The sequence below is a fragment of the Clarias gariepinus genome, chromosome 26, assembly GCF_024256425.1.
Source record: "Clarias gariepinus isolate MV-2021 ecotype Netherlands chromosome 26, CGAR_prim_01v2, whole genome shotgun sequence".
In the NCBI taxonomy this organism is placed as follows: Eukaryota; Metazoa; Chordata; class Actinopteri; order Siluriformes; family Clariidae; genus Clarias; species Clarias gariepinus.
In genome coordinates this window covers 7782031-7808278 of record NC_071125.1, presented here as the reverse complement: position 1 = coordinate 7808278, position 26248 = coordinate 7782031, and the positions used below count along the sequence as shown (strand labels likewise).

The 26248-nt window shown below is 38.2% G+C and overlaps 3 protein-coding genes across 3 annotated transcripts; 1 reads left to right on the top strand and 2 right to left on the bottom strand.

Annotated features, from left to right (window-relative positions):
• upk1a (uroplakin 1a) lies at positions 1-9660 on the bottom strand. Its single transcript, XM_053488009.1, has 7 exons — positions 9524-9660; positions 7678-7878; positions 7451-7525; positions 4887-4994; positions 2905-3078; positions 2617-2700; positions 1-965 (listed from the first exon to the last, which is right to left on the bottom strand). Exons 1-7 carry the CDS (start codon positions 9584-9586, stop codon positions 918-920), a joined length of 753 nt encoding a protein of 250 aa, XP_053343984.1. The 5' UTR covers positions 9587-9660; the 3' UTR covers positions 1-917.
• A 5624-nt stretch (positions 9661-15284) lies between these two features.
• Positions 15285-17809, top strand: zmp:0000000951 (uncharacterized). Its single transcript, XM_053487392.1, has 2 exons — positions 15285-16177; positions 16294-17809. Exons 1-2 carry the CDS (start codon positions 15285-15287, stop codon positions 17093-17095), a joined length of 1695 nt encoding a protein of 564 aa, XP_053343367.1. The 3' UTR covers positions 17096-17809.
• A 1283-nt stretch (positions 17810-19092) lies between these two features.
• On the bottom strand, positions 19093-25513 carry zgc:101716 (uncharacterized protein LOC492784 homolog). Its single transcript, XM_053488063.1, has 6 exons — positions 25332-25513; positions 21317-21412; positions 21081-21224; positions 20609-20904; positions 20161-20293; positions 19093-19392 (listed from the first exon to the last, which is right to left on the bottom strand). Exons 1-6 carry the CDS (start codon positions 25437-25439, stop codon positions 19213-19215), a joined length of 957 nt encoding a protein of 318 aa, XP_053344038.1. The 5' UTR covers positions 25440-25513; the 3' UTR covers positions 19093-19212.
• Between the last annotated feature and the right edge of the window lie 735 nt (positions 25514-26248).

The following is a 26248-nucleotide window of genomic DNA, read 5'->3' as shown; positions in this document are numbered from 1 at the left end:
TCTTATTAAGAGTTGTTTGTTTATTATTAGATTAATAGGAACATTTTCTGAAGCTGTGGCTTTTATCTACATGATTTTATGCATTATGCTGATACCACATGATTGACCTAGTTAAATAAGCAGGCGTACAGGTGTTCCTAAAAAAGTACAAGGCGTGTCTATGTATACATGAAAAACAAACTTTTCTCATCAATTACTATCAAGTCAGTTTTTTGTCATTCTTATAAGAAAAGAGTTTATTATTTTGTTTTCAGCTATAACAGAGTAAAAATTTCTTTCTACACATGTCCTAGATGAATGTCTGGTAAAACTAGTCAGCCTCTCTGTGACCAGATCCACACCCAGCCATGACTAAGGGTCTACGCCTTCAGTATTTAACTCCTGTATAGAATCAGGCAGCTTGTTTGTACTTGTTTGTAGTTTCCTGGGTGTAACTGTCACTATGAAAAAAAGTGCTGTTACATAAGGCTTAGATACAAATATAGTATGAATATAAACACATCAATACTTTAGGCTTTATTAACACAACTACAAAATCCACATATGCAGACACATCATTGATTAAGATATGCCATAAATATATATTACTATAAATTTACAATTGCCATAAGAGAAAAAAAAAACCCTATAATGTTCTGTAGTGGAATTTGTAATACGAACCCCTGACAGTTCAAAAGAAACAAAGCACCTATTGTGCCAGACAAACACAAAAAACATAAAAACAAAGACTCAACGAAGAGAAAACTGTCAATTCTGTGCGATTAGATTTTTTCACGAAGGAAGATCTCGGCAGCAGGAGGCAGAAACGGCAGGTTTATATGTGGTATTAGTCCAAATCCTATAAATGAGACAAATCTAGCAGGCGTTTATTACTTTGATAAACTACATTCATATGCCACATTAGCACGTTTTGAATGTTAATCCAGGAGAAGGAAGTAGAACATGGCGATCAGCAGGAGGAAAAACTGAAGGGTTGAGAGAGAAAACACATTATTAGACATCTCATTGCAACTTTTTACTTTTTTAAAAAGTGTTTATGCACTGTAGGATATTTCAATAAGCAGTTATTTGTTTTTTTACTTAAAAAAGTGAATAATCATTCATAAACTATAGGAAATGCTACTATTCAATGAGCCATTGTTTTAAATAGTTTTTTTTTCATTGGGGATTATCAGGCTTAAATTATTTTGGTGAATAATTTACTTTGTTAGTTTTTCCATTTTTAAGGGCATTCATTTATGCCCAGTTGTCCTACGATCCCACCATAGAATCTCAATTCTGTTAACATCTTCATTCCAACACCTTCCTTTTCTCTTCTTCAGCCATTTAGATGTTAATTTGTTTGTGTTCTTGGAATCTCTGTCCTGCTACATAATCTATTTTTGGCCCAGATAAAGCTTCCAAACATATTGCCTTATATTTATCTAAACAGTATTCGGATATAGAATAAAATGCATTGTTGTCTCAATCACTGCGGATTCCCCAGGGCCTATCCCAGCCCTGTGTACTGTATAATGTCCAAACATCTCCACCTTAGTTTCATCAGCTAAAGGAAGAGACTGTTTGTTCTTTGTATTATAAATATTTGTCTGTTGTATTTCCTTTTTTTATGGAAAGGGGCTTTTTCCCTAAACACCCCTTCATGAATAGAATACAAATTTAGTCTATTTCTGATTTTGCTGTCATGAACATAAAATTTTATGTGTTTGCCAACACCTGTATATTATGATGACATGATGACATCTTCATATCTCTGAGCAATAAATTGAGCAATAAATTTTTAATTATTGAAACTACTAAAATTCGGTTAAGAACTGTCTAACGCATTATTAAAATCATCGTCTTCGAGGAATAAATATGGTTAAAAAAAATTTGATTCGGATTGATAGTGAACTTAAACAATTGAATCGTTAAAAAAAAACAACAGTAGAACTTACAGCTATGTTTAATATTAAAAGTAAAAGCGTATCCACAAGTACAGTGCAAAGAGAACTCTAAGGATTGGGACTAAACAGCTGTGTAGCCTGATCAGTTATCAGTCCATAGTGATGCGTGCATCAGGGTTAGAAGAGAAGTGAATGAAGTAATGCACCTATACAGTAATGCCTAGTGCCTACTGTACAAGCCTGTAGAGGCAGAGTTACGATTTGGCTTGCTTCCTTTGGTCAGGTCTAGATTCAGCAAAGTTAAAAAATTTGATCAGCTGATTACCTGAATATAATAAATTAGGTCTTAACATTAGTTTATTTGTATTTATTTGTTTATTTTTGTTCTCTGATGGCATGGGCATATTTAAAGAATGCAATGCCAGGATTCATAAGCTTATCGAAACGATGCCACTGTATTTAACCTGCCGTTATTAAAGCTGCATGTCCAACAAAATATTTGTGTTATGTTTTCATCTCATCAGTATCATCTGACAGTTTTCCCAAACCACCACAAATCCATGCTTTTGTATCTTAATTTTGAAGCAAGTTGGGAAACATAATAATGTCACAATTACTTATACAGTGTCCTAATTTTCAACTCACATTCCTGTTTTACATGTTTATCCTCATTCAACTTTCAATTCTACACATTGCAAACGCGCATATATTTTTTAAGTCAGATACTCACCACAAGAATTTGTACGGCAAAGCCGTACCAGCTAACAGACCAGGTATAAATATTTAACTTAGACTGGATGTAGTTGAAACAGCCCTGCAGGAACAGGAGCAAATAAATTCATTTCAGATACAGTGTAAAGCAGGAAATTATGTGCTTAATTAATGCATTCATAGATAGACTTATATAATAAAACCTATAATCATAGACATGTTTTGATTGCTGTAAACAATAACTGTAGGCCAGGCCTGGGCCTGAATTGGACTCTAATAATAACACTAATATTTTTGTTTTGCTTACCGAGCTGTATAGTGCACTGGTCTGGCCAAGCATGCAGCCAGTTTGGTCAGCAGGATCAATGCTGTACTGAGTTTTGCAGCAGTGCAGGGGCCAGTTAAATGAGCCGTAGGTCTGCTTGAAGGTGGAATTAAAGGTCACCCAGTCCAGTGGGCCGTCCGTACCACAGCATTGAGCCTAGACAGAGGAATGATTTCTTCAGTAAATGTCTACCAATGTCTAGCACTTCATTAATACCAGATAGTTTATTGGAATAGCAAAACTGAAGCCTGTATTCATTCATCTATCTTCAGTAACCATTGTATTGTATTCAAGCCTTTGTGTGAGAAGGGATATACCCTGAGTGGCATGCAGGTCCATTACAGGACACCATGCACATGCACATTCACACTTGAGGACTCACTTGTTTAGCTAATCCAATTTAAATTTTTTTAGACATAGGAGGAATAATGCTAAGCAGAAAGGGGCTGTTTTATCATGATCCAATCCCAAACACTGTTGATCCATTGCCATAAAGTCTAAAATGTAAATCACTCAACATTCTGCCTAAAATGTAAAAATTTTAGTCATTTTAATTCGGCATCTATGGGTCATAGTAATTTTGTTGAATCTGATGTTGATTGAAAGTTTTTGATGCCTAAAAAAAAGACAAGCTATTCCAACACTGGTGTTTCTAGTGTAAACACAATTTCATGTGAGTGAACAATTGACCATGATTCTTAACAATATAAGTATTTTTTTTCAGTTTTGAATGATAATTACCAAGAGCTTCTTCAAGGTCTCACAAGGCTACATCATTAATCCAGAGCAAATAATTCACTGACTGTGCAGGACTTTGTTGTATTTGAACGAGAGGTTCAGGGAGCATGAGACGTCATTTTCACGCATGAATTGGCCACTACAGAGTCCAGACCTTAACCCCTTTGAGAATTTTTGGGATGTGCTTTAAAGGGAAACCAATGCAACTCTAGATGGAAATAAACGTTGTGAAATTGCAAAAGTTTATTGAAACTATGCCACTGTGAATATTGTAATTAAAGTATTAAAGGTGAACCAACAAAATATTAGAGTGTATTTTTTTTTTCTGGTGGGGCAGCTTTTTATAGCCAGTATCATCTGATGGTTTTCCCAAACCACCACACATCAGTCATAAAATTAAACCATTAGCCTTAAAACCACAAAGGTTTTTGATTCCCCTTGTCCCAGTAGGGTGGCTCTGGCCCCTTTGGGAAGTGTTGTAAGGTCTGGCACCAGGAATCCTTTAGATCCTCTGGATCCTTTAGATGCTGTGGGTTGCGGGGTGTGGCCTCTGTGGATCAGGCTTGTTTGTCCAGCGCATCCCATGGTTACTTGATCAGGTAGGTGACCTGGGCCACTTGGCCAATAATATTTATGGTTTCTTCTCCAAAATATACCCCCGAAAAACACTATATCGAGCCTGATGAACAATTCAGCTTTGTCTGACCAGCTGCCAAACCACAGAAGAACTGGTAGATGTGCTTGTTTTAGAAAAAGAAACAGCTTCTAAAACTTTTAATTCCCACGCTGTAAACAGATCAATATAACGATTTTCTGAGCCTTACAAGTGCATTTTTTACGTACTGTAATAAATAAAATAACCTCAACCTTGCTCAGCCAGCTTGATCTGTGTTTTGGCAACAGCGTCACATTTTCAGCTAGGTAGATTTAAACGGTTTAGATTATATGCTCCATATTTAAGTCATATCAGGTTGTTTATTTATTACATATGTAAATGTTGTCTCCTTTTATTACTTTATTTTCACAATGAGCGTTTCATAAATAGTTCACACAACATGAAGTGTGTACAATGGGAAAAAAGGAGGGATCAAATATATGGTATCAAGCCTGATTAAAAGAAAATTCAAGCTAATCTGAATGACTATGTTGTGTGAAAAAACAATCCTCAGTGTGTTTAGGAATAATTAGGAATGTCTCTCCCAGAATAAAGAACAGGGTGTACTTACATCCTGCATTACTTTATTCCAAGTAGCAGTAATCTGTTGTCCTTGGTTGCTGTTGGATCCATAGTACGTTAGCATCTGATTCTTCACCAGGTTGCTGTTTCCGACTAGCTATAAAGGATAGAGAAAAGGATCAAATGAAAATAAATCAGCTTAAAATGGTCTTAAAAGGGAATTTTAAAAGGTTAAGGCTAGCATAGCTGTTAAAGTTTTTTTGTTTGTTTTGTAATAGAGTTTAAAATGATTAGCATTAAGCCTTTATTAATGTTTCTGTCAAAAGAACTATGCATTAGCATAAGGGATAAATGAGATGTTACTGTGACCCAGTGTTTAAGTATTTTTTATGGTATGCTAATTTGCTTCTAATAATAAATTGGACTTTTTCTTTCTTTTTTTCTTACACTATTTTTTTTAACAAAAGCATTTGTAGTAGGTGACAGATACTACAAAACATATGCTTCTTTGAGCAAACATTGAGCAGTTTGCATTTATTCAACATGTATAGCATAAAATATTTTGTAGCTAGTTTGTAGCTATTTACATTGTAAAAAAAACAGAAGTTGGTTACAGATAACATGTTAAATTTTTATTGTAAATGTTATATCTTTTTGCTGTTCGTGACATTTATAATGACATTATTCACAATGTTTATTTTTGAGAATTCTGTCACTAAATTTGTTGTCTATGTCAAGTTGTCCGGACTTCTTTTATTAGTTAGAAATATTCCACTGTTAATGCAAGTAGCTCTTCGGTCTACTCTATTATTACTAATAATATCTTCCACATGTTTTTAATGAAAAGTAGGTAATTCCCACTAAAATGTTGCTCTAAATTACATATTTATTATTAGATGATACTTTAGATGAATCAGTTAAATCTTCGCTGTGTTCACCCTCATCACACCAGCTGTTTTCTCTAATGAAAATAAAGCCCTTAATACATACTCTATGAACCTATAGTCTACTTTATAAAACAATTATGCTGTTGCTGTTTTAATTGGAAAACCTGTCTAAAAACATTGCACAGTGCATATGGCATTAACTACCATAGAGTTCTGCACATAAATGATTAAAAATAGTGACAGACAGCATTCAGTGCGCAGTGTGATTAACAGAGATAGAAAAATCATTTTTTGTAATACATATTGTATTGTATTAAATAATGTCCCAGATCAATAAATACATTTATTAGCCTTACAGTAGGGTTTTTGTCACTTTGATTTAGAAAAAGTTACCTTTTTCAGAGAATAGAAACAAAAAAAGAATGATATTAAATTATGCTTTGTTTAATTACATTAAAATATTGTTTGTCTATATTAATAAATTTGAATAAATAGCCTAGTAGCTATGAAATTTTAAGGGGTTGAATAGAGAACCTACTGTCTTATTTATGTAGCTAAAACACTAAATTATACTAGATAACACGATCAAAGTTTTAATATTTATATTTAACTGTAGATGGGAGGTTTTTCAAGTCACATGAAAAAAAGGATGTTCTATTCTTACCTGCTGCTCATTTGGAGACCTACTCCCATGTGACCTGTAAAACCTTCCATCTACAGTTCTCTGTTCAGTTCTACAGTTCAGTTCTCCGAAATCGCAGCCTCTCAGGCACATTAACACTGTGTTCCCAACATTGATTAAAGTCATTGCATCAGAAACTATTTTTTATGTCTGCCAGTTTTTAACAAATACAGTAACAGCAGTATTGTCAAAGAATTAACAGATAAATGTTTGGCATTATTGGCACCCACACAGTTTATTCCATTGTCCAGCCTCATAGGTGTGTTGTTTATATTGCTAATCAATGTAAGTTTAAAGTTATATGCTGTTTTCTGGTTACATTTTTCTGATTGTACCTGTACATGTAAAAAGGTTTATACGGTAAACAGCGTGTGTGATCAAGAAGACTTATTTGAAACATAAAGACACCATTAAAAGAGCGAGTTCTAATCAATGTACAGACAAAACCTTTCTTTTAATTATATAGATGTCGTCACAAGAATTTACATAACTAGCAGCAGAAAGAGAAGTTATTGTGCATGCTGCGGTGTTGATCCATACCATGGGTGTGCTGCCAACCACAATGAAAACCATACAAACCAACTATGTGCAACTATGTGTATCTACAAAGAACTTTCAAAAGTATTTCAAAAAAATGCGACACACCAGTTGTTTTTATGTGTGTGAAAGGTCCAGGGACTGTGTGGTCTCTACGCTATAGATTTATTAGTTCAGTGTCAATAATCTAAATACAGAGAATCCCGGCATGGGAAATAACTAACTTATAGTAACTTTTGTAATTACATTTTTTTTAAGTTATTACAGGGGTCACAAAGGTCATTAAATCTTGCAAGAAAGTTGCTAAGTTGGTAACATTATTTTACGAGAACGTGGCATTTGCAAGTTCTGAGTAGAAGTGAGCAGTGTATATTCAATTTAACTCCCTGCTTTTGTACATTTTCATAGTTCCTTTTTATCAGCATGTCTAACCATTTTAACTGAGGGGACTGACAATAAATTAAGCACTTATGTGTAACTGATGTGTGTCTGATTCTGTACACTTACATAGTCTCTGTTGGTGACCGCCGTGATGCAGGATGCGCATTCGAAAATGAAGATGATGAACATGAGCATCAGGTACTGTTGAAAAAATGTTAGTCATAGTTTATTATTAAATAGTATATAGTTTTTATTTTATTTATTTATTTATTTTTATTATTATTATTATTATAAAATACATTTGCTGTTTCATAAGGCAGTTATTTCTATTGCGATCCATCAAAGAAACGTACCACCAGCATGAGCGACCGTCTCTTTTTCACTGCGGCGTAGACGCCGAAGATGGCGGTGCAGAAGTAGGCAAAGCCAGTGAAGACGGCTATCCAGGCTGCTGCGAAGATGTCATCCTTCCCTGATACAGCTGATATTGGATACAGTTTATATGGATCTACAACAACCCAAATGGCTAATGCAAATAACGCCAGTCCGGCTGCCTAGAATATAAATGAATATTTTCGTCCATGAATACAACTGAACAAAGATCAGGTCTTAATGATTAAATGTTAATTGTCACATTTGGACAATTTCTTTATATGTTTCTTCTTTGCATGTGTCTCCACTAAAGTAAACATGGAGTTTTTAAATCTGGCTACGCCTAAAAGGAGACAAACTATTTTAATTACTCATGGAAAAACAATACTTTTTAATTAGAAATTTTTTTTTTTTTTTTAATTTACAATAAAAAAATTATCAGCATCATACACAACGGTCAGTCTCATTTCAGAACATTTAAACTTGAGCTTTATTTTCTTTTTACTAAACTATTTACAGAAAACTGTACAAGCACAGTACAGTGATTAGATCCTCAGCTGCAGGAAAACATTTTTGTACAGTGCAAATGTTTTGAAGAATGATGCGCATCCATAAATGACGATCCTGGCTGAGGTGGCTCGGAGTCCAATGCAATCATTCCTGTGAACATTCAGTGAGTGGCACGCCTCATACTTGAAAATTAACAGATAACTCATTGCATTGTCTAGGGAAACTATAGACATAATCATTCACAAACATAATTTACACATTACTGGAACTTGGCTGGGCATTATTGCCACACCCTACATACTGTAGGTACATTCCTGACCTCACTCAATGCTATTTCCACATGGTTCTTGCCATCAAAGGAGTTCCTGGAAGGCCAGCATTTCAGACGTGAAGCGGGCAGTCCGACTGAGAAAACTTAAAATCTTTATGGTACTGTATCTGAACACTATTAAAACATTGGGATAAGTGCAGCAGGGTATTATATAGACAAATGTTTGATTGTCTTTCAGCTGGTTTTATTGAAGGGGTCGCCAAAGCAGACCCTCCGATCTGCACACAACTTTCGGCACAGGTTCTTACCAATTTCATTCAGGCTTGGGACCAGCACTGCATCCAGTGGCTGGGTTCTGGGCATTAGGCGGGGACTAAACCCTAGGGTTCCACATGCCAGGCGATAAACCAACCACTAAGCCTCCAATGCCCAGAATAACAGAGTTTTTACTCTCATAACTATGTTCTGTTATTCTGCTTCAAAACTGGTTTGACTTGAACACTCCTTGTACTTATCACAGAAAAACTTTAATTGAGTCAAAACCAGATTTTTTTTTTACTCTGTCCAGCACATTCATTTTTCAGTTGCTCCTGTTAAGGGATCACCAGGCTAGTGGACTTGCCTATCCCACATTTGATTTGCCCCAGGTTTTATGTCCTTCCTCTCACAACCCTTCCATTTTCATTTAGGTTTGAGATCAGCAGTAGGGGTGCCCTGCCTTGCGTACCCAGGCCTACATATAAGTATAGGTTATAGATGACTATTTAATCATGTAATTCTTATCATATTATATAATCAAATAAACTTATGTAATAGAAGTAATCATACAATTATTTTTCTTTTTTTCTTTTTGAAAAGAAAGTTGACATACTAAGACGGAAATATGTAGATAGTGGACTGATCAATTTAGAAAAACGCAAAATTAAAAGATTCATTAAGATATTAATTATGCAATTACATATTTTAATATACTGTATTGTATTACAATAAACATAACATTATTATTATTATTATTATTATTATTCTCAGTTTATTTAGAGACTTACCGCTGTAAATAAATTCAACATAATCACGACGACCATCACAGCAAGGACGCCGTCGCTCGCCATGACTGTAGTGTCTCCTTAGGTCTCCTCGCAGTGGAAGAAAAAAACCAAATGATGTGCGTCCCAGTTTACAATTACAGAAAACTCAAAGCATGGGATCACGAAATGGGGAGAGGCTTGATCTGTTTACGCCATCAGTTATTCAATGGGAACTAGGAGGAGAAAAAGTAAGCAAACCAGTTCTGCATGTGTCCTCAGAATCATCGCAGCACGTTTCTAAATTAGGGATGAGGTCGAATGTGTTTACTCCCTTACTCCATCATTTACATATAACCAAGGGTAAAGACTTATACTGTTTACGATGATGCAGTGGTATACCGTTTATGGTCGTTGATTGAGGATGTATTCATAATTATTTAACAAATGGTCATTTGTTTTCTCAACTATTTCATTATTCATTCTTAAGTGCGGAACGTTATGAGTAACAACTAATGACATGAGAGTGTTAAACAAGAAGGGACGTGTTTCTAATCCCGAGACTGAACCTGCTCCACCTGTGCTCACTCCTAAACATTTGTTCTCATAACATCAGAGTGACTTTCTGTGTTTATCATTGGGATTAAGTTACAGTGAGAGTGTCAGCACTGCCATGTTCTCTTCAACCAGTCTGTTAAAATGATAAAATTTTTTACCATGCATTCTACTTCCTGTATATACTTTACTGGATGTTGGGTTTGTTCTTATAGTAAAATATTCATACCATAAGTCATATCAATTAAAAGGTCAGGAAGACACAAAGAACTAAAGGGCATGACTAGTTCTTTAGTAATTTGTCATGTGAGTCATCTATATAGTCAATGCTTAATTTAATTTAAATATTTTAAGATCAGGTTCAGATCTGTAAAAATAAAGTAGATTTAGGTTTTAGGGAACGAGTCATGGATTTCAGCCATTGGTATTGCTATTTATTTCTTATTCATGATTTAATAGCGTCTTAAACTAATCAGCAATGACATGACAATGTCCCATGGGGCATGACTCCATAATACCTCTGGGGGTTTGGGCTGATGTTTGGCACCAGAATATTAGCGGTGAATCTTTTAGGTGCTGTAGGGTGTGAGGTGGGGCCCTCATTGGATTGGACTTGGATCGTTTGGATTGAGCTCTCGACCCCTGATAGACAAGCTTTGCCTGTACGCCCCATACGTGGCAGCCTGTGATACACATGGTGTTCTGATATGTTCTATCATAGCCAGCATTGGCTTTTCTGTGGGATTGGACGGAATGGGCTAGCCTTTGCTTAAACACAAGCATAGATGAGCCTTGGGTGTATATAATTGTTGATCAGTGTTATTCAAGTGACCTATTGCTGGTGTTAAAGTTATGCCTGATCAGTGTAAATATTAGAGTGCTTATGTAATTAAATCTACTGCTTTTTTTAAATATTGCATGTATGTAGGTCTAAATCTGAGTTCACTACTACTTTTATTTAATCTCTTAAAATAAAGACATCTATTACTCAGACACAACTTGGAACAATCAAATTCTCAAGAACAATTTTTGGCAAATGTTTTGAATTTTTTATTTGTTGTTAATTCAATTCAATTCAATTCAATTTTATTTGTATAGCGCTTTTAGCAATTTTCATTGCCGCAAAGCAGCTTTACATAGTCAAAAGAATTATTTAAGTTTGTATGAAATGTGAATTTGTATGAATCAAAATGGTCAGTTTGTCCCTGGTGAGCAAGCCGAGGGCGACAGTGGCAAGGAAAAACTCCCTGAGATGGTAATAGGAAGAAACCTTGAGAGGAACCAGACTCAACAGGGAACCCATCCTCATTTGGGTGAAACAGAAAGCAGTAAATGATCTGCATTTATACAGTGTGTAGGGTGGGAGGCAGTTCAGCTATAATAGCTGATGTTAATTGATGTTAATATGGAGTCCAGGTAGTTATTGAAGACCCAGGTAGACTTGTAAGAAGTTCCAGTCATGAACTATCGAACTGTCAAGTCCCCAGAGAAACAGTTGCCAACACCAGTCAAGGCCAGAACCATTTTCTAGGTAGAGAGAATCATTCCCAGACACCAGACGCATCCCAGAGAGACACACGGGGCATCCATGTGACGAGATCTTCAGCCAGAAGCGGGGCACCAGGATGGGTCAGACAGGTCCGGAGGGCAGAGGGAGTCTGGATCGCTGGCAGCTCAGGAACGACATGTGTAGCTCGACAGAGAGAGAGAGAATGTTGCTGATGTTAAAGAGCCACCTGACGGATTTTACTGTAGGTTGCGATTTTTTTTTTTTAATCTGTAATGTAGTTTTACAGATAAGGCACGATTGATTTCTCACAAATAGCTCACTCATGTATACATAATGTTTATTTTTTAAATATATTTCTATAATGAGGTCGGCATGGTGGCTTAGTGGTCAGCACTGTCGCCTTGCACCTCCAGGGTCCGGGTTTGATTCTCGCCTCAGTTCTGTGTGCATGGAGTGTGCACGTTCTCCCTGTGCTTGGTGGGTTTCCTACATGTACTCCTGTTTCCTCCCACAGTCCAAAGACATGCAGATTAGGTTAACTGACATTCCCAAATTGCCCTCAGTGTGTAAATGGGGATGTATGTGTGCCATGCAATGAATTGGCACCCCATCCAGGGTGTACCTCGCCTCATGCCCCAAGTCTCCTGGGATAGGCTACAGGACCCCCTTTACCCTGTATACTGAATAAAGCGGTATAGATGATGAGTGAGTGAGTGATCTATAATGTGCACTGAAATAGTCCCCAAGCAAATCTATTTATGTAGCACAAGGTGCTTTACAAAATAAGCTATAAGAGATAGCTGCAAGCCCAAACAAGAAGATTTTACTTTAAACAGATCTAAGCTGGTTTCATCTACATTTACATTTGGGCATTTAGCAGACGCTCTTATCCAGAGCGACTTACATTTTTTTTTTTATCTTATTATACATCTGAGCAGTTGAGGGTTAAGGGCCTTGCTCAAGGGCCCAACAGTGGCAACTTGGTGGTTGTGGGGTTTGAACCTGGGATCTTCCAAACCGTAGTCCAATGCCTTAACCACTGAGCTACCCCTGGCCCATCTAAGAGCAGTGTATACCCCAAAATACAGTTCTGTGTGCTTTATATTTACCCAAATGACTAGGTGTAATGATCCAAGGGTCCTGCCAGGCTTATATTGCTTAAGCATATACAACCCATATGTTTATTATCTGTGTAGTGTTTCATAGACAGGTAGGAGGACTCTGAAGTAAATTCCGTTCCATACTGCAAGTCAGTGTAGGGATTTCAGATTTGGAAAGATGTACTTCACCCATGGCTCACCCATGCCTGTGGGGACCAAAGACCAGCCTGTCTAGTCCAATCCCACAGAAAATTTTATGCTGCCACAAAAAAAAAAAAAGACTCCACAACACTCATCGCATCACATTTAATGCACACAAAGCCCAGCAGGCAAAGAGCTCAAGGCCACCAAACCGGCCTCCTGATCAACACCCTTGGGATGCACTGGTCTAGTCCACGGAGGCCCCACCCTGCAACCTACCGCACCCAAAGGATCTACTGCCGAAGTCCTGGTACCACATACCACAGCACACCCCCGGAGCCCTGGGCGGTTTTAATGTTAATGGTTTAAATGTTATGGTTGATTGGTACATATAAGTGCTTTACTTCTGTAATTCTGTTCATATTAATACAAACATTCATTGAATTGAATTGCTGTCTAACAAGCCATTTTGAAACACAATGCCTGCATGAAAAGAGCTTGATATTACTAACATTTTAAAGTTGGTTGTAGACTTGTAAAATAAAACACACATACAACTACATCTACTTCCACTTTACACTAATTCACAGCAATTCTGACATCTGCTGGCAATCTTAGTCTTTACTTCTACAGTATGTTCTTTTGATTTTTCTTTCTCTTTTCTTTATTTTTGTCAGCAGATGACCAATAATCATATGGGCCTGTGTTTGTATTGGAGGGTTTCTGCTTGACTGCGGTTAAAACCGGTTTGTGTTTGTTTATGCAGTTTTCTGTGTACAATTCAACAGGTATAGGGCCACAAAGTGACAGAGTTAGCATTAAAGTCTTTCAAATGAACAAACCATGCTGGCCTTTATGGTGTAATTCTGTTGTTTATTTTGTAGGCCATAATACATTCTATGGAATTAGGAAGGAAAAGTACCATCTAACATTTTTACAATGTTTTTCAAATGAAAATTTGACCACTTTTAAAATACAACCAATATAGTCATATAAATTTTCAAAATATGTTGCACAAATTTTATTTTGCTTTTTTTTTTGTTTTGCTTTCCGTAACCGAATCGGTATCTCTATTCAAATCTTAACTTAAACTACCAAGAGTTTGATGAACATTGTCACTTATCCAGTGCAGATTATCTACACAAGTCTTATATACGTGAACCTAAATAACAAAATAAAAAAATATATATACACACATTGTCACACATTTTGAAGAGAAACATTTATGTCCTAAGGATGTAAAAAGACAGCAAACTAACTAGGCTGCACGGTGGCTTAGTGTTTAGCACTCTCGCCTTGCACCTCCATGGTCAGGGTTTGATTCCCGCTTTGGTTCTGTGCGCATGGGGTTTGCATGCTCTCCCCGTGCTTGGTGGGTTTTCTCCGGGGACTCCGGTTTCCTCCCACAGTCCAAAGACATACAGTACAGATTAGGCTCTAATCTGACATTCCTAAACTACACATAGTGTGTGAATGGGTTGTGTACCCCGCTTCATGCCCTAAGTCACCTGGGGTAGGCTCCCGGACCCCCACGATCCTGTATACTAGATAAAGTGGTATAGACAATAATAAGCAATCTCACTAATATGGTTAGGCATCCACTCAAATGATAAAGATTTCTATTTAAAATTACTTAATTTATAGTGGCTTGGTTGCATTGTGGTTAACACTGTGGCCTTGCACCTCCAGGGTTCCATTTCCATCAGGTCTGGACGCATGGAATTTGCATCTTCCTATAGCATGTTTGCATGGGTTCCTCAGGGGCCTCCGGATTCCACCCACAGTCCAAAGGCATGCAGATTAGGTTAAGATTGACAAACAGGGTGTTCCCAACCTTGTGCCCTAAGTCTCCTGGAATAGGTTCCAAGCTTGCAACCCTGTACACAGTAAAAGCGGTATAGAAGATGAATTTCAGTAACGCCTTATTCTAGATTCGCAAATTTGCGCTAAATCCAGAGCCAATCCTGAGAACACTGGAAAACCACCCTGACTGAGATACCTGTTTATAGCAGTATAAATAAGTGAAATAGAACGTCTAAAAAGAAATAAACTTATTTTTTGCATTAGTTTGTCTATTATCTTTCTTCCATAAGTAAGAACTACAACTAGAGTTTCAGCTAGAAAATAGTTGTTTGCGTCCAAGAACTGTTCCTCGTCTCACTTTTGTTTGCTGAGAATAATTATCCATGCAGTGTAAACTTTAAACGCCCATAAAAGTTTGCACTGAATTAGTGCCACAGATACAGTATATTGACTAAGTGTGGTTTCTTGTGTCACACATTGACTCAGCTGCATTATGATACAGACATAGTTTGCTGTGTCTATGTGAAGGTGAACAACTACTAGCTTCAGTGGGTGCTGAAGAGTCTAGACTAGTCCAGCATTTTCTTTTTGTTTTGGTAAAAATTAATAGATTTTTGTGGAGGAATCTAGCTACACAGAGTTCAGTTGTGACCTTTTTGCAAAGTTTTTCAACAGAATGGAAAACAAGCTTCCAGAAGATCAGATGAAATCTTTGTTGGCTCCGTGGAGATTTTCTTGGCTGTCAAGTGGATTTAAGAACAGGCTTGTGACAGCGCTGGAACTTTATGAACATTTTCCGTTAGATATAGCTGTCACCGGAGGAACTAAGTCAGCAAATGCAAGGCTTGCTTCTGCTGTCTGTGGCCTGAAAGATGAACAGGATACAGAAGAAGAAGAAGAAGAAGAAGAGGAAGAAGAAGAGGAGGAAACCGATGAAGCCGAAGACAATGATGAGCAAGATGATGAAGATGAGGAAGGTGATCTTCAAACATCTTCAAAAATCTGCAATGCTAGAAAATCCCTTGTGAGATTTTTGGATGATTTTGCAGAAGATGGTGCTGCTTCTGCTCCAGTGCTTTTACACCCTCAAGTCCCCAATGTCCGCATTTTGACCATACAGGGAAGATCTGGTCCCGCTCAGGACAGCTATGATGTATTGGTGGTCCTCACAACAGAGTTGCACCAGGAAGACCATATGAGACTCATCATGGAGCAAAGTGAGAAGAACAAGTCCTTGTATTTGGTTAAAACTGAGCAAGAATTTGATCTTGTTCGTGAAACACTGGATGGACCCTGCAAGACCTGTGCATGGGAACGAATGAGAGCTCGCACTTTGGAGTTTCAGAAGAAACACAAAACGGAATTTAAATCAGCCGAGAATTCAGAGCAGGAACAGACTTCCAAAGATCCTGTTCCTTTACTCCATGGTATCAAGCTCTGGGAACCTGAAGAGATTGCAGAAGTTTTGGTGAAAGCTATACCTGAATTGCGCAAAAAGGCTTTTAGTCAGTTTTTGGTGGATATCACAAGTGAACTTAAAGGTCCAAAAACAGGGAGTTCCGGAACTGGGTAAGTACTGAATTTGTGAACTTCAGCTAAGTCATATTTTTTGGGATATCACCAAAAGACGGTGTATTTAAGATCTCTAAATTTATGCTTGCATTGTCAACACATTTACTTCACAGGCCTCTGGAAAGCTCTGTTTTAAAATATAGCAAGATAAGCCAGGAAGACATAGGCAGAATCTCTGTGGTCTTTCAATCCCAGGATCTCACTGACCAACCATCCAAGCTGCTTTCCATTTTCAATGCCCTGGAGTACTTCAGACTGGATGTGGGTCTACTTGGAGAGACAGGTTGTGGCAGCTCCACGCTGTTCAACTCCCTTCTGGGCCTGAAAAATGGGGACAAGGAAGCTTCTCCTGTTGGATTCTTCGAAACCACAAAGATGCCAGTGACACATCCATACCCAGAATATCACAATGTTCTTCTGTGGGACCTGCCAGGCATGGGAAGTGTGGACGAATTTAACCCTGCACCTTCTAGCTCCACATTGCCCCATCTTCCTCATATACCTCCATTATCTCCAGTACTTTCAGCATCTCCAATACCACCAATACCTCCCTGTGATGTCTACCTCCTGGTCTCACCCCTGAGGCTAAATCTACGATACATCCAGCTGTTGAAGCACCTTTTGTCACAAGGAAAAGCTTGCTATTTAGTGTTGTCTAAGGCTGATTTGATTGGGGAGAAATCAACTGAAGAAGTAAGGAGATGGAATGAGGAGATTTTGGATAAGCTAGGTCTGAAACAGAACATCTATCTGGTCTCTGCACTTCATCCAGAGACCTTGGATTTGCCCAAAATGAAAAAAACATTTAATGATACATTAGAAAGCCATAAGAAAGTTGCACTGGCTGATTATGTGGCAAAACTATTGGAGCAGGATGTGTTTTGGAAAAGGACTGACTCTTGCAAAGTAAACTGACTTTATTAATCAATCATTGAGGTCCTAATGCAAAGCGATGGTGCTTCATACTGTCTATCTTGATGCGGGTGTTTGCTAAACTGTATAAATACACAAATTCTATTCAGGAAAATGACATGTTTGTCATGTTGGGAGTGTGTTTGCACTGAATCATGTGTGTGTATGTATGTCTGTTTGTAGTAGAACTTCAAAGGTAGTCTATCCAATATCTACAGTGATCAGTAGCATTTATGTGAGTGTTTGTGTGTGAACTCAAGTGTCCTGAAAAGAGCAAAGTGCAGAACGCACTCTACTCTGGAGTATGATTTGCTGGCCTTTGAGCCAGCATAAGAAGTACAGTTCAGTAGTTTGAAAAGATGCTTTTGGTGGTATTCATGTTTTTAAGGAAGTGCATGTCAAACTCAGCTGTTTACAAATCCAGATATTTCTGCAGATTGCAGTTTATTATCCGCTTAATCATTTAACCAATACACACTTAAAAAATATATATAATTTATGGTTTGAGCCAGCTTTTCCAACAATACCCTTTTTTCTGTGTGCAATCATTTTCCTAATGGCAAAGGTAGAAGAAGCCATTATTTATATGACACAGGATTACATTAATGCTCTTCTTCTACTACTTTATCATTTCCATATTACCATGTTACTTTAAAAAATGTGTTATTATTTCAGAATATATGTATGTTTGCTGTACATTTTTAGATATGGGAAAGAGTTTAGGACAATTTGTTCCTTATAGCAGTTATAACTTACTGAATAAAAAAAATAACTTGTTTCGAAATATAATTGGTTAAAAGTATGAAGTGTCATTCTCTAATAAATAAAATATTCGTCTTGGCAATGCATTTCTTGACTTGCTGTTACTGGAAAATACATTGCCTGGCCCAGGTAGGTCACACACATTAAGACTTTATTCAATCACATTAAGCTTTGATTGCAATGTGGTGGCCAGTGCATTTGTGAAAATGATTCCTCAGATCCCCAGAACCACTCTTTCACATTGTTTTTGAGTCCTGGAATATGCCAGCGCTATCAGCTGACTTCATTTCATTGCCAAAAAATATGCTCTGAAGTAACCCCAGAGCACAACACAGGTGGCGCTATGCATATGCTTCCCTTCTCACCCTGACGCTCCGGAATAGGGTCAGTCTGAACTCGTTAAACCACATTATCTTTTCCCAATTCCATTTTCCATTTTCCAAGTCTAGTCTTTATGCTCCCTAACAAAGTGAAGTCTTTTTTTTTTTCGTCTGATTGGTCTCACTAACACATGCTTTTCTTAGTATTACACAGCTGTTTAGTCCTAATCCTAACGGTAGTTCTCATCACATTCTATGTCTTTCATTATTAAACATACCTATGGTTTTCACTGTTGATTTTTTTAACCATTCAACATTAAGTGTTTAAGTGATATCTAGACATGGTTTATTTTTCAGACCACATTTCTTCCATAAAGTTAACAGTTCAGCACTATTTTTACAGATTTTGATGTTTCAAAGGTTTTTTTGTCCATCTCCAGTAATTTCCAATCTTCTTAGTTGTTTTCTTTGCTTGATGCAGCCCAATAATTTACCCCTTCTGAAATGGCAATGTTCTTTTGGCCAGGCAGTGTAATCAATTTAAGGATGATAATGCTCAACCACTCCAGTGCATCGTGATCATTTTCCTATACCAGCAGGTCCCCTTTTGTGTTCTGATCTTTTTTTTTATACATCTTTTTATGTAAATCTGTCTTTACATGTACAGTAAATGCTTTGTGCAAAAACTAAAGAACAGCTTACGGTCATAAATATTACATCTTTCTCTGCCTTCACAAACAATGACTAAAAATCTTGTAATTGTTTCTTACATTTGTGATTAAAGAAGGTTTTCACTTTGCTCTTTATATTGCGATCCTGCAAACTTTACAAAAATAAAAATGTATTTATGCTTTTATTTATAGGTCAATGTTTGAGAATATATTAATAGTTTTATACAGTATTTACAGATCATAAACATAGTAAACAATTAAAATCTTTATTTTTATAAAATCCCAAAACATTCTTCATCACACCAAGTCAATAAAACCTGTAATAATAAATAAGTCATATTTATAAGAAAATCCTTGAAGATTACATTCACCCTGTTTCCATTTCCTTATCACTTGATAAAACTGTACTCTCCTTCATTTTCTTCAGGCAGGCACAAAGTTTGTTCCACCACCGTTCATCAAAGTCCTTAATGGTAAAACCTGATAAACCTTCACCATCCTGGTTCTCTTCACGCATCTTCTCTGGGTTCAGATCTTCGGCCATCACCTGCATTCAGAGCAGCATTTTAAACACACAGTGCTCAAGGTCTATACAAAATTGAAGCACAATTCAACCAGCTAATATATATTTATTGTTATGTTGATGGCCTGTAATCTACAACTACTGGCACTATATGTGCAAAAGTTAGTGGCGACCTGACCATCATACTCTGCTTATTAAACATTTTATTCCTGATTAAGTTCCACTTTGCAGTTATAATAACCTCCATTCTTTTGGAAACATCTTCCACTAGATTTTGGAGCGTGACCATGAACATTTGTGTTCGTTCGGCCACAAGAGGCTTAGTAAGCGAAGTCGATGATGTCACACAGCAAGGAGGCCTGGGATACAGACAGAGTTTCAATTTATTCTAAAGGTATACACGTACACTGGGGTTGAGCCACTATAGGAGTTCACCCCACTTTAACCAACCACGTATTACCGGAGCTGGCTTTGTGCACAGGGACATTGTCATGCTAGAACAGGATTGAAGCTTTTAGTGCCAGTGAAGTAAAATTGCTATGCGGCAGAATACAAAGCTGACTATACAACATTTAAACAAAAGTGATCAAAAGTGGTTATTTAAGTACTGACATAAAATTCCATAAAAAGTCCATAGATTTAGTTTGACTACATTTAACTATGGATTTTTTTTTTTGCAAAACTTTTTTCAAAAATCAAATATTATCACCATAATATCAAATAATCACCAATAATACATACGCATTCCAAGCGTGTTTTAGTTATTACCAAGTGTACAAGTCAGTGTTTTACCTCAGAAATGAGGCGCAACGTTTCCTCTTTAAGCTTCATCTTTTGCAGAGTCGCCTCAACGACCTGAAGGGTTTTCTTGCTCCTTTCCAGGACAAATGAAAACTGCTGAATCTTCAGTATTTCAATCAGCAGCCTTAAAATGCAAAAGCAGCAGCGTCAAAGTCGTATGCAATTACTTATGTACATCAAATAGGTTTCAGGGTTATTAAATAATACAGATAGGTTTCTTTTGGTGAGTCAGAACAATTGACTCAGTTCAGTAATAAGTAATATATCCATCTATCTAATTGTAGAATGTACTACCTTTTAATAAAAATATATATATATACATTTTAAAAAAGCATTATGATTTGGTATGGGTCTAAATAAATATGAAAAATGAAATGTATGAAAAATGTTCTCTTAAATAACTCATCTTGTTTATGAATCACTATGCTACCAGACTGACCTCGTTCTAATTAAACACATGCAGGCCTTCAGCCGTACTTCCTGCTCCTCCTGTTGCTGAATAAGGACCTGTGGCCACACTGACTGTTCTTTTAGATCCTCGACGGAGGTTGATGCCTCCAACAGGGTTTGATAACTTATGGCCAGGTTCAGCCAGTGCCAAGGGTTGAAAGGATGAACAGAGCAAAGCTGTTTCAGACTAGAGATGCTGCTGATTGTGTCCCCACAGCCATCGTGGATGCTCTGTTCCAGCTGTAGGACGCAGGTCAGGTGGCACGAGTTGGTCGCCTCGTTCCTCTGCCAATTCAGAATAGAAAATCAGTAACGGGCCACTGTAGTGTGAACTTTAATGCTGTTACTAGAAAGAAATACTCATAAATGTACTGTAACTGATGTTACTGTAGGTGAGATTTGACACCTCTGTAATGTGTCTACTGTTAATGCCAATTCACACAGGATATGTTGTATCGTACCAGTTTCTCGCAGATCTCTAGGGCTTGTCTGGTCCTTCCCAGAGAACTGTAGCACCGAGCTATTCCCTCCAACATATCTCTTTTCAGAGATAGATTGTTATTAGTCACCAGAGGAAGGCATGCTGTGTAGTCCTCTAAAGCTTCCTGCAAATATTCAACCAGAAACCACACTGTATAAACTGCGTCAAAAATCACAATATAGAACATATTTGTTACTTTTTACATTAGTGACACACCTGATATTGTTTTTTCCTGTATTTCAGATCCGCCCGGAACTTCTTCGTTTTCTGTTCATCTAGCTTGTCTTCGAATTTCTCATGGTGACAAAACCACTAAAATACAGTAAAAATACAGGAAGTAAATGCATCCAGAACATTATTTCAAAGGAGACAAAAAGGAATGTATTAACAAAATACTAAATCTAATAAAATACATCCACAGGTAAACCCCAAGTCTGGTTCATTCTTGGGTACAATTTATGTGCACAGTTATGTGCTGAATTTAATAACATCACTTTTACTCAACATTTTGATGAGCGCTTAACACCGTCACAAGTTTTATTATTTTTATTTATTATTTTTGTAACATACACAGATTTACATTTTTTTAAAGAGAAATAATGAAAATTATACTATATTAAATCATTAGCTTTTATTAACCATAAACGCAATGCTTTGTTACAGAGTTAAAGCTTAAATGCAAAGCTTTAACTCTGTAACAAAGCATTGACACTGACTGACGAGTGACTCCTTCCAAATGTTAAATAAAAGTCTCCTTGATGAACAGTCATCACTGCCTCAAGTATTGAAGAAACAGTCATGACCCCCTCAAGTATTAGAGAAACAGTCGTGACCCACTCCTGTATTAAAGGAACAGTCGTGACCGCCTCACGTATTAAAGGAACAGTCGTGACCGCCTCACGTATTAAAGCAACAGTCACGGCCCCCTCAAGTATTAAAGCAACAGTCACAACCGCCTCAAGTATTAAAGCAACAGTCACGAACGTCTCAGGTATTAAGGGAACAGTCACGAACGTCTCAGGTATTAAGGGAACAGTCACGAACGTCTCAGGTATTAAGGGAACAGTCACGAACGTCTCAGGTATTTAGGGAACAGTCACGACCGCCTCACGTATTAAAGGAACAGTCACGACCGCCTCACGTATTAAAGGAACAGTCACGACCGCCGCAAGTATTAAAGCAACAGTCACGACCGCCTCACGTATTAAAGGAACAGTCACGACCGCCGCAAGTATTAAAGCAACAGTCACGACCGCCTCAAGTATTAAAGCAACAGTCACGAACGTCTCACGTATTAAGGGAACAGTCACGAACGTCTCAGGTATTAAGGGAACAGTCACGAACGTCTCAGGTATTTAGGGAACAGTCACGAACGTCTCAGGTATTTAGGGAACAGTCACGACCGCCTCACGTATTAAAGGAACAGTCACGACCGCCTCACGTATTAAAGGAACAGTCACGACCGCCTCACGTATTAAAGGAACAGTCACGACCGCCTCAAGTATTAAAGGAACAGTCACGACCGCCTCACGTATTAAAGGAACAGTCACGACCCCCTCAAGTATTAAAGGAACAGTCACGACCCCCTCAAGTATTAAAGGAACAGTCACGACCCCCTCAAGTATTAAAGGAACAGTCACGACCGCCTCAAGTATTAAAGCAACAGTCACGAACGTCTCACGTATTAAGGGAACAATCACGAACGTCTCACGTATTAAGGGAACAGTCAGGACCGCCTCACGTATTAAAGGAACAGTCAGGACCCCCTCACGTATTAAAGGAACAGTCAGGACCCCCTCACGTATTAAAGGAACAGTCACGACCGCCGCAAGTATTAAAGGAACAGTCACGACCCCCTCAAGTATTAAAGGAACAGTCACGACCGCCTCACGTATTAAAGGAACAGTCACGACCGCCGCAAGTATTAAAGCTACAGTCACGACCGCCTCAAGTATTAAAGCAACAGTCACAACCGCCTCACGTATTAAGGGAACAGTCACGAACGTCTCAGGTATTAAGGGAACAGTCACGAACGTCTCAGGTATTTAGGGAACAGTCACGAACGTCTCAGGTATTTAGGGAACAGTCACGAACGTCTCAGGTATTTAGGGAACAGTCACGACCGCCTCACGTATTAAAGGAACAGTCACGACCGCCTCACGTATTAAAGGAACAGTCACGACCGCCTCACGTATTAAAGGAACAGTCACGACCGCCTCAAGTATTAAAGGAACAGTCACGACCCCCTCAAGTATTAAAGGAACAGTCACGACCCCCTCAAGTATTAAAGGAACAGTCACGACCCCCTCAAGTATTAAAGGAACAGTCACGACCCCCTCAAGTATTAAAGGAACAGTCACGACCGCCTCAAGTATTAAAGCAACAGTCACGAACGTCTCACGTATTAAGGGAACAATCACGAACGTCTCACGTATTAAGGGAACAGTCAGGACCGCCTCACGTATTAAAGGAACAGTCAGGACCCCCTCACGTATTAAAGGAACAGTCACGACCGCCTCACGTATTAAAGGAACAGTCACGACCGCCTCACGTATTAAAGGAACAGTCACGACCGCCTCACGTATTAAAGGAACAGTCACGACCGCCGCAAGTATTAAAGGAACAGTCACGACCCCCTCAAGTATTAAAGGAACAGTCACGACCCCCTCAAGTATTAAAGGAACAGTCACGACCCCCTCAAGTATTAAAGGAACAGTCACGACCGCCTCAAGTATTAAAGCAACAGTCACGAACGTCTCACGTATTAAGGGAACAATCACGAACGTCTCACGTATTAAGGGAACAGTCAGGACCGCCTCACGTATTAAAGGAACAGTCAGGACCCCCTCACGTATTAAAGGAACAGTCAGGACCCCCTCACGTATTAAAGGAACAGTCACGACCGCCGCAAGTATTAAAGGAACAGTCACGACCCCCTCAAGTATTAAAGGAACAGTCACGACCGCCTCACGTATTAAAGGAACAGTCACGACCGCCTCAAGTATTAAAGCAACAGTCACAACCGCCTCAAGTATTAAAGCAACAGTCACAACCGCCTCACGTATTAAGGGAATAGTCACGAACGTCTCAGGTATTAAGGGAACAGTCACAAACGTCTCAGGTATTAAGGGAACAGTCACGAACGTCTCAGGTATTTAGGGAACAGTCACGAACGTCTCAGGTATTTAGGGAACAGTCACGACCGCCTCACGTATTAAAGGAACAGTCACGACCGCCTCACGTATTAAAGGAACAGTCACGACCGCCTCACGTATTAAAGGAACAGTCACGACCGCCTCACGTATTAAAGGAACAGTCACGACCGCCGCAAGTATTAAAGGAACAGTCACGACCCCCTCAAGTATTAAAGGAACAGTCACGACCCCCTCAAGTATTAAAGGAACAGTCACGACCGCCGCAAGTATTAAAGCTACAGTCACGACCGCCTCAAGTATTAAAGCAACAGTCACAACCGCCTCACGTATTAAGGGAACAGTCACGAACGTCTCAGGTATTAAGGGAACAGTCACGAACGTCTCAGGTATTTAGGGAACAGTCACGAACGTCTCAGGTATTTAGGGAACAGTCACGAACGTCTCAGGTATTTAGGGAACAGTCACGACCGCCTCACGTATTAAAGGAACAGTCACGACCGCCTCACGTATTAAAGGAACAGTCACGACCGCCTCACGTATTAAAGGAACAGTCACGACCGCCTCACGTATTAAAGGAACAGTCACGACCGCCTCAAGTATTAAAGGAACAGTCACGACCCCCTCAAGTATTAAAGGAACAGTCACGACCCCCTCAAGTATTAAAGGAACAGTCACGACCCCCTCAAGTATTAAAGGAACAGTCACGACCGCCTCAAGTATTAAAGCAACAGTCACGAACGTCTCACGTATTAAGGGAACAATCACGAACGTCTCACGTATTAAGGGAACAGTCAGGACCGCCTCACGTATTAAAGGAACAGTCAGGACCCCCTCACGTATTAAAGGAACAGTCAGGACCCCCTCACGTATTAAAGGAACAGTCACGACCGCCTCACGTATTAAAGGAACAGTCACGACCCCCTCACGTATTAAAGGAACAGTCACGACCGCCGCAAGTCATCACTGCCTCAAGTATTAAAGGAACAGTCATCACTGCCTCTCAAATATTAAATGAATATCGTATAAAATGTGTCTGTTTTGACTCATTCAGTAATCTTTGCGATGCAGCTGCTCACCTCTGGCTCGCAGGTTTTTGGTGTATATGAGGGAAGATCTGTGGATAAATCCCTGCTCCGCGATTCCTCAAATACCGAATCATCAAACGTGCTCCCCAGGATTTCCATGATCCAAACCCAGTGAAGTCACACACACACCTTCACTGGTTACTACAGCCTGCTTGCGGGAGAGGGAGCGATTTCTTCTCCGATAGTTGTAATGTGGCTAAATGACGTGTTCGTGTGTAAGAGCGCCCTCTAAAGGACGCCACCATGTTACTGCAGAACTCCTAAAAAAGGCAAATATCGCATTTTAGGATATAGATGAGATGATAGAAATAAAGATATAGATTAGATGATAGAAAAGATAGAGATGTTCAGGTCTTTACTAATGTTTGACAATATAGTGTATTAACAAATACCAAATATAATATCAATATAGCGTGATGCTTTAATATCAATATGTTGGCAACTTTATGGCACAATATACTTATTTAAAAATACATGAAATGTGTTTTTTTAATCATCTATCTATCTATCTATCTATCTATCTATCTATCTATCTATCTAATGCATTGCAGAAATAAGCATATTATAAAATATATCATGATATTATTTATTTATTTACTTATTAGGTTTTACTGTTTATAATAGTCCTTTTTTTTACATATTAGATTATTTCCAGGTTTGGGAAAGACATATATTGGGTTTCTAGGTCTTTTCCTGTTTGAGTTTGAGCTTATTTTATCTTTTATAATAAGACTAAGTTAATGCGTTCACTGGTTTTAAGTTGTTAGACATTTGAATCACATCACAGTACAGATAATTGTTAAATTAACTCCATAAATGCATTCATGTAATGTTTTAAAAGAAAAATATAGACAGTATTTATTTTACTTAAATTTTGTTTTATTTGGAGATACAGACTTATGCGTTCT

Coding starts and splice junctions, on each gene's coding strand:
- upk1a (XM_053488009.1), bottom strand. CDS start 9,586: ATGGCGAGCGACGGCGTCCTTGCTGTGATGGTCGTCGTGATTATGTTG. Junction 7,879..9,523: donor TGTTGAATTTATTTACAGCG/GTAAGTCTCTAA, acceptor TTTATATTCTAG/GCAGCCGGACTGGCGTTATT. Junction 4,995..7,450: donor CGGTCACCAACAGAGACTAT/GTAAGTGTACAG, acceptor TATCCTTTATAG/CTAGTCGGAAACAGCAACCT.
- zmp:0000000951 (XM_053487392.1), top strand. CDS start 15,285: ATGGAAAACAAGCTTCCAGAAGATCAGATGAAATCTTTGTTGGCTCCG. Junction 16,178..16,293: donor ACAGGGAGTTCCGGAACTGG/GTAAGTACTGAA, acceptor TTTACTTCACAG/GCCTCTGGAAAGCTCTGTTT.
- zgc:101716 (XM_053488063.1), bottom strand. CDS start 25,439: ATGGAAATCCTGGGGAGCACGTTTGATGATTCGGTATTTGAGGAATCG. Junction 20,905..21,080: donor TAGAGATCTGCGAGAAACTG/GTACGATACAAC, acceptor CTGAATTGGCAG/AGGAACGAGGCGACCAACTC. Junction 19,393..20,160: donor CGTTGCGCCTCATTTCTGAG/GTAAAACACTGA, acceptor CTCTGAATGCAG/GTGATGGCCGAAGATCTGAA.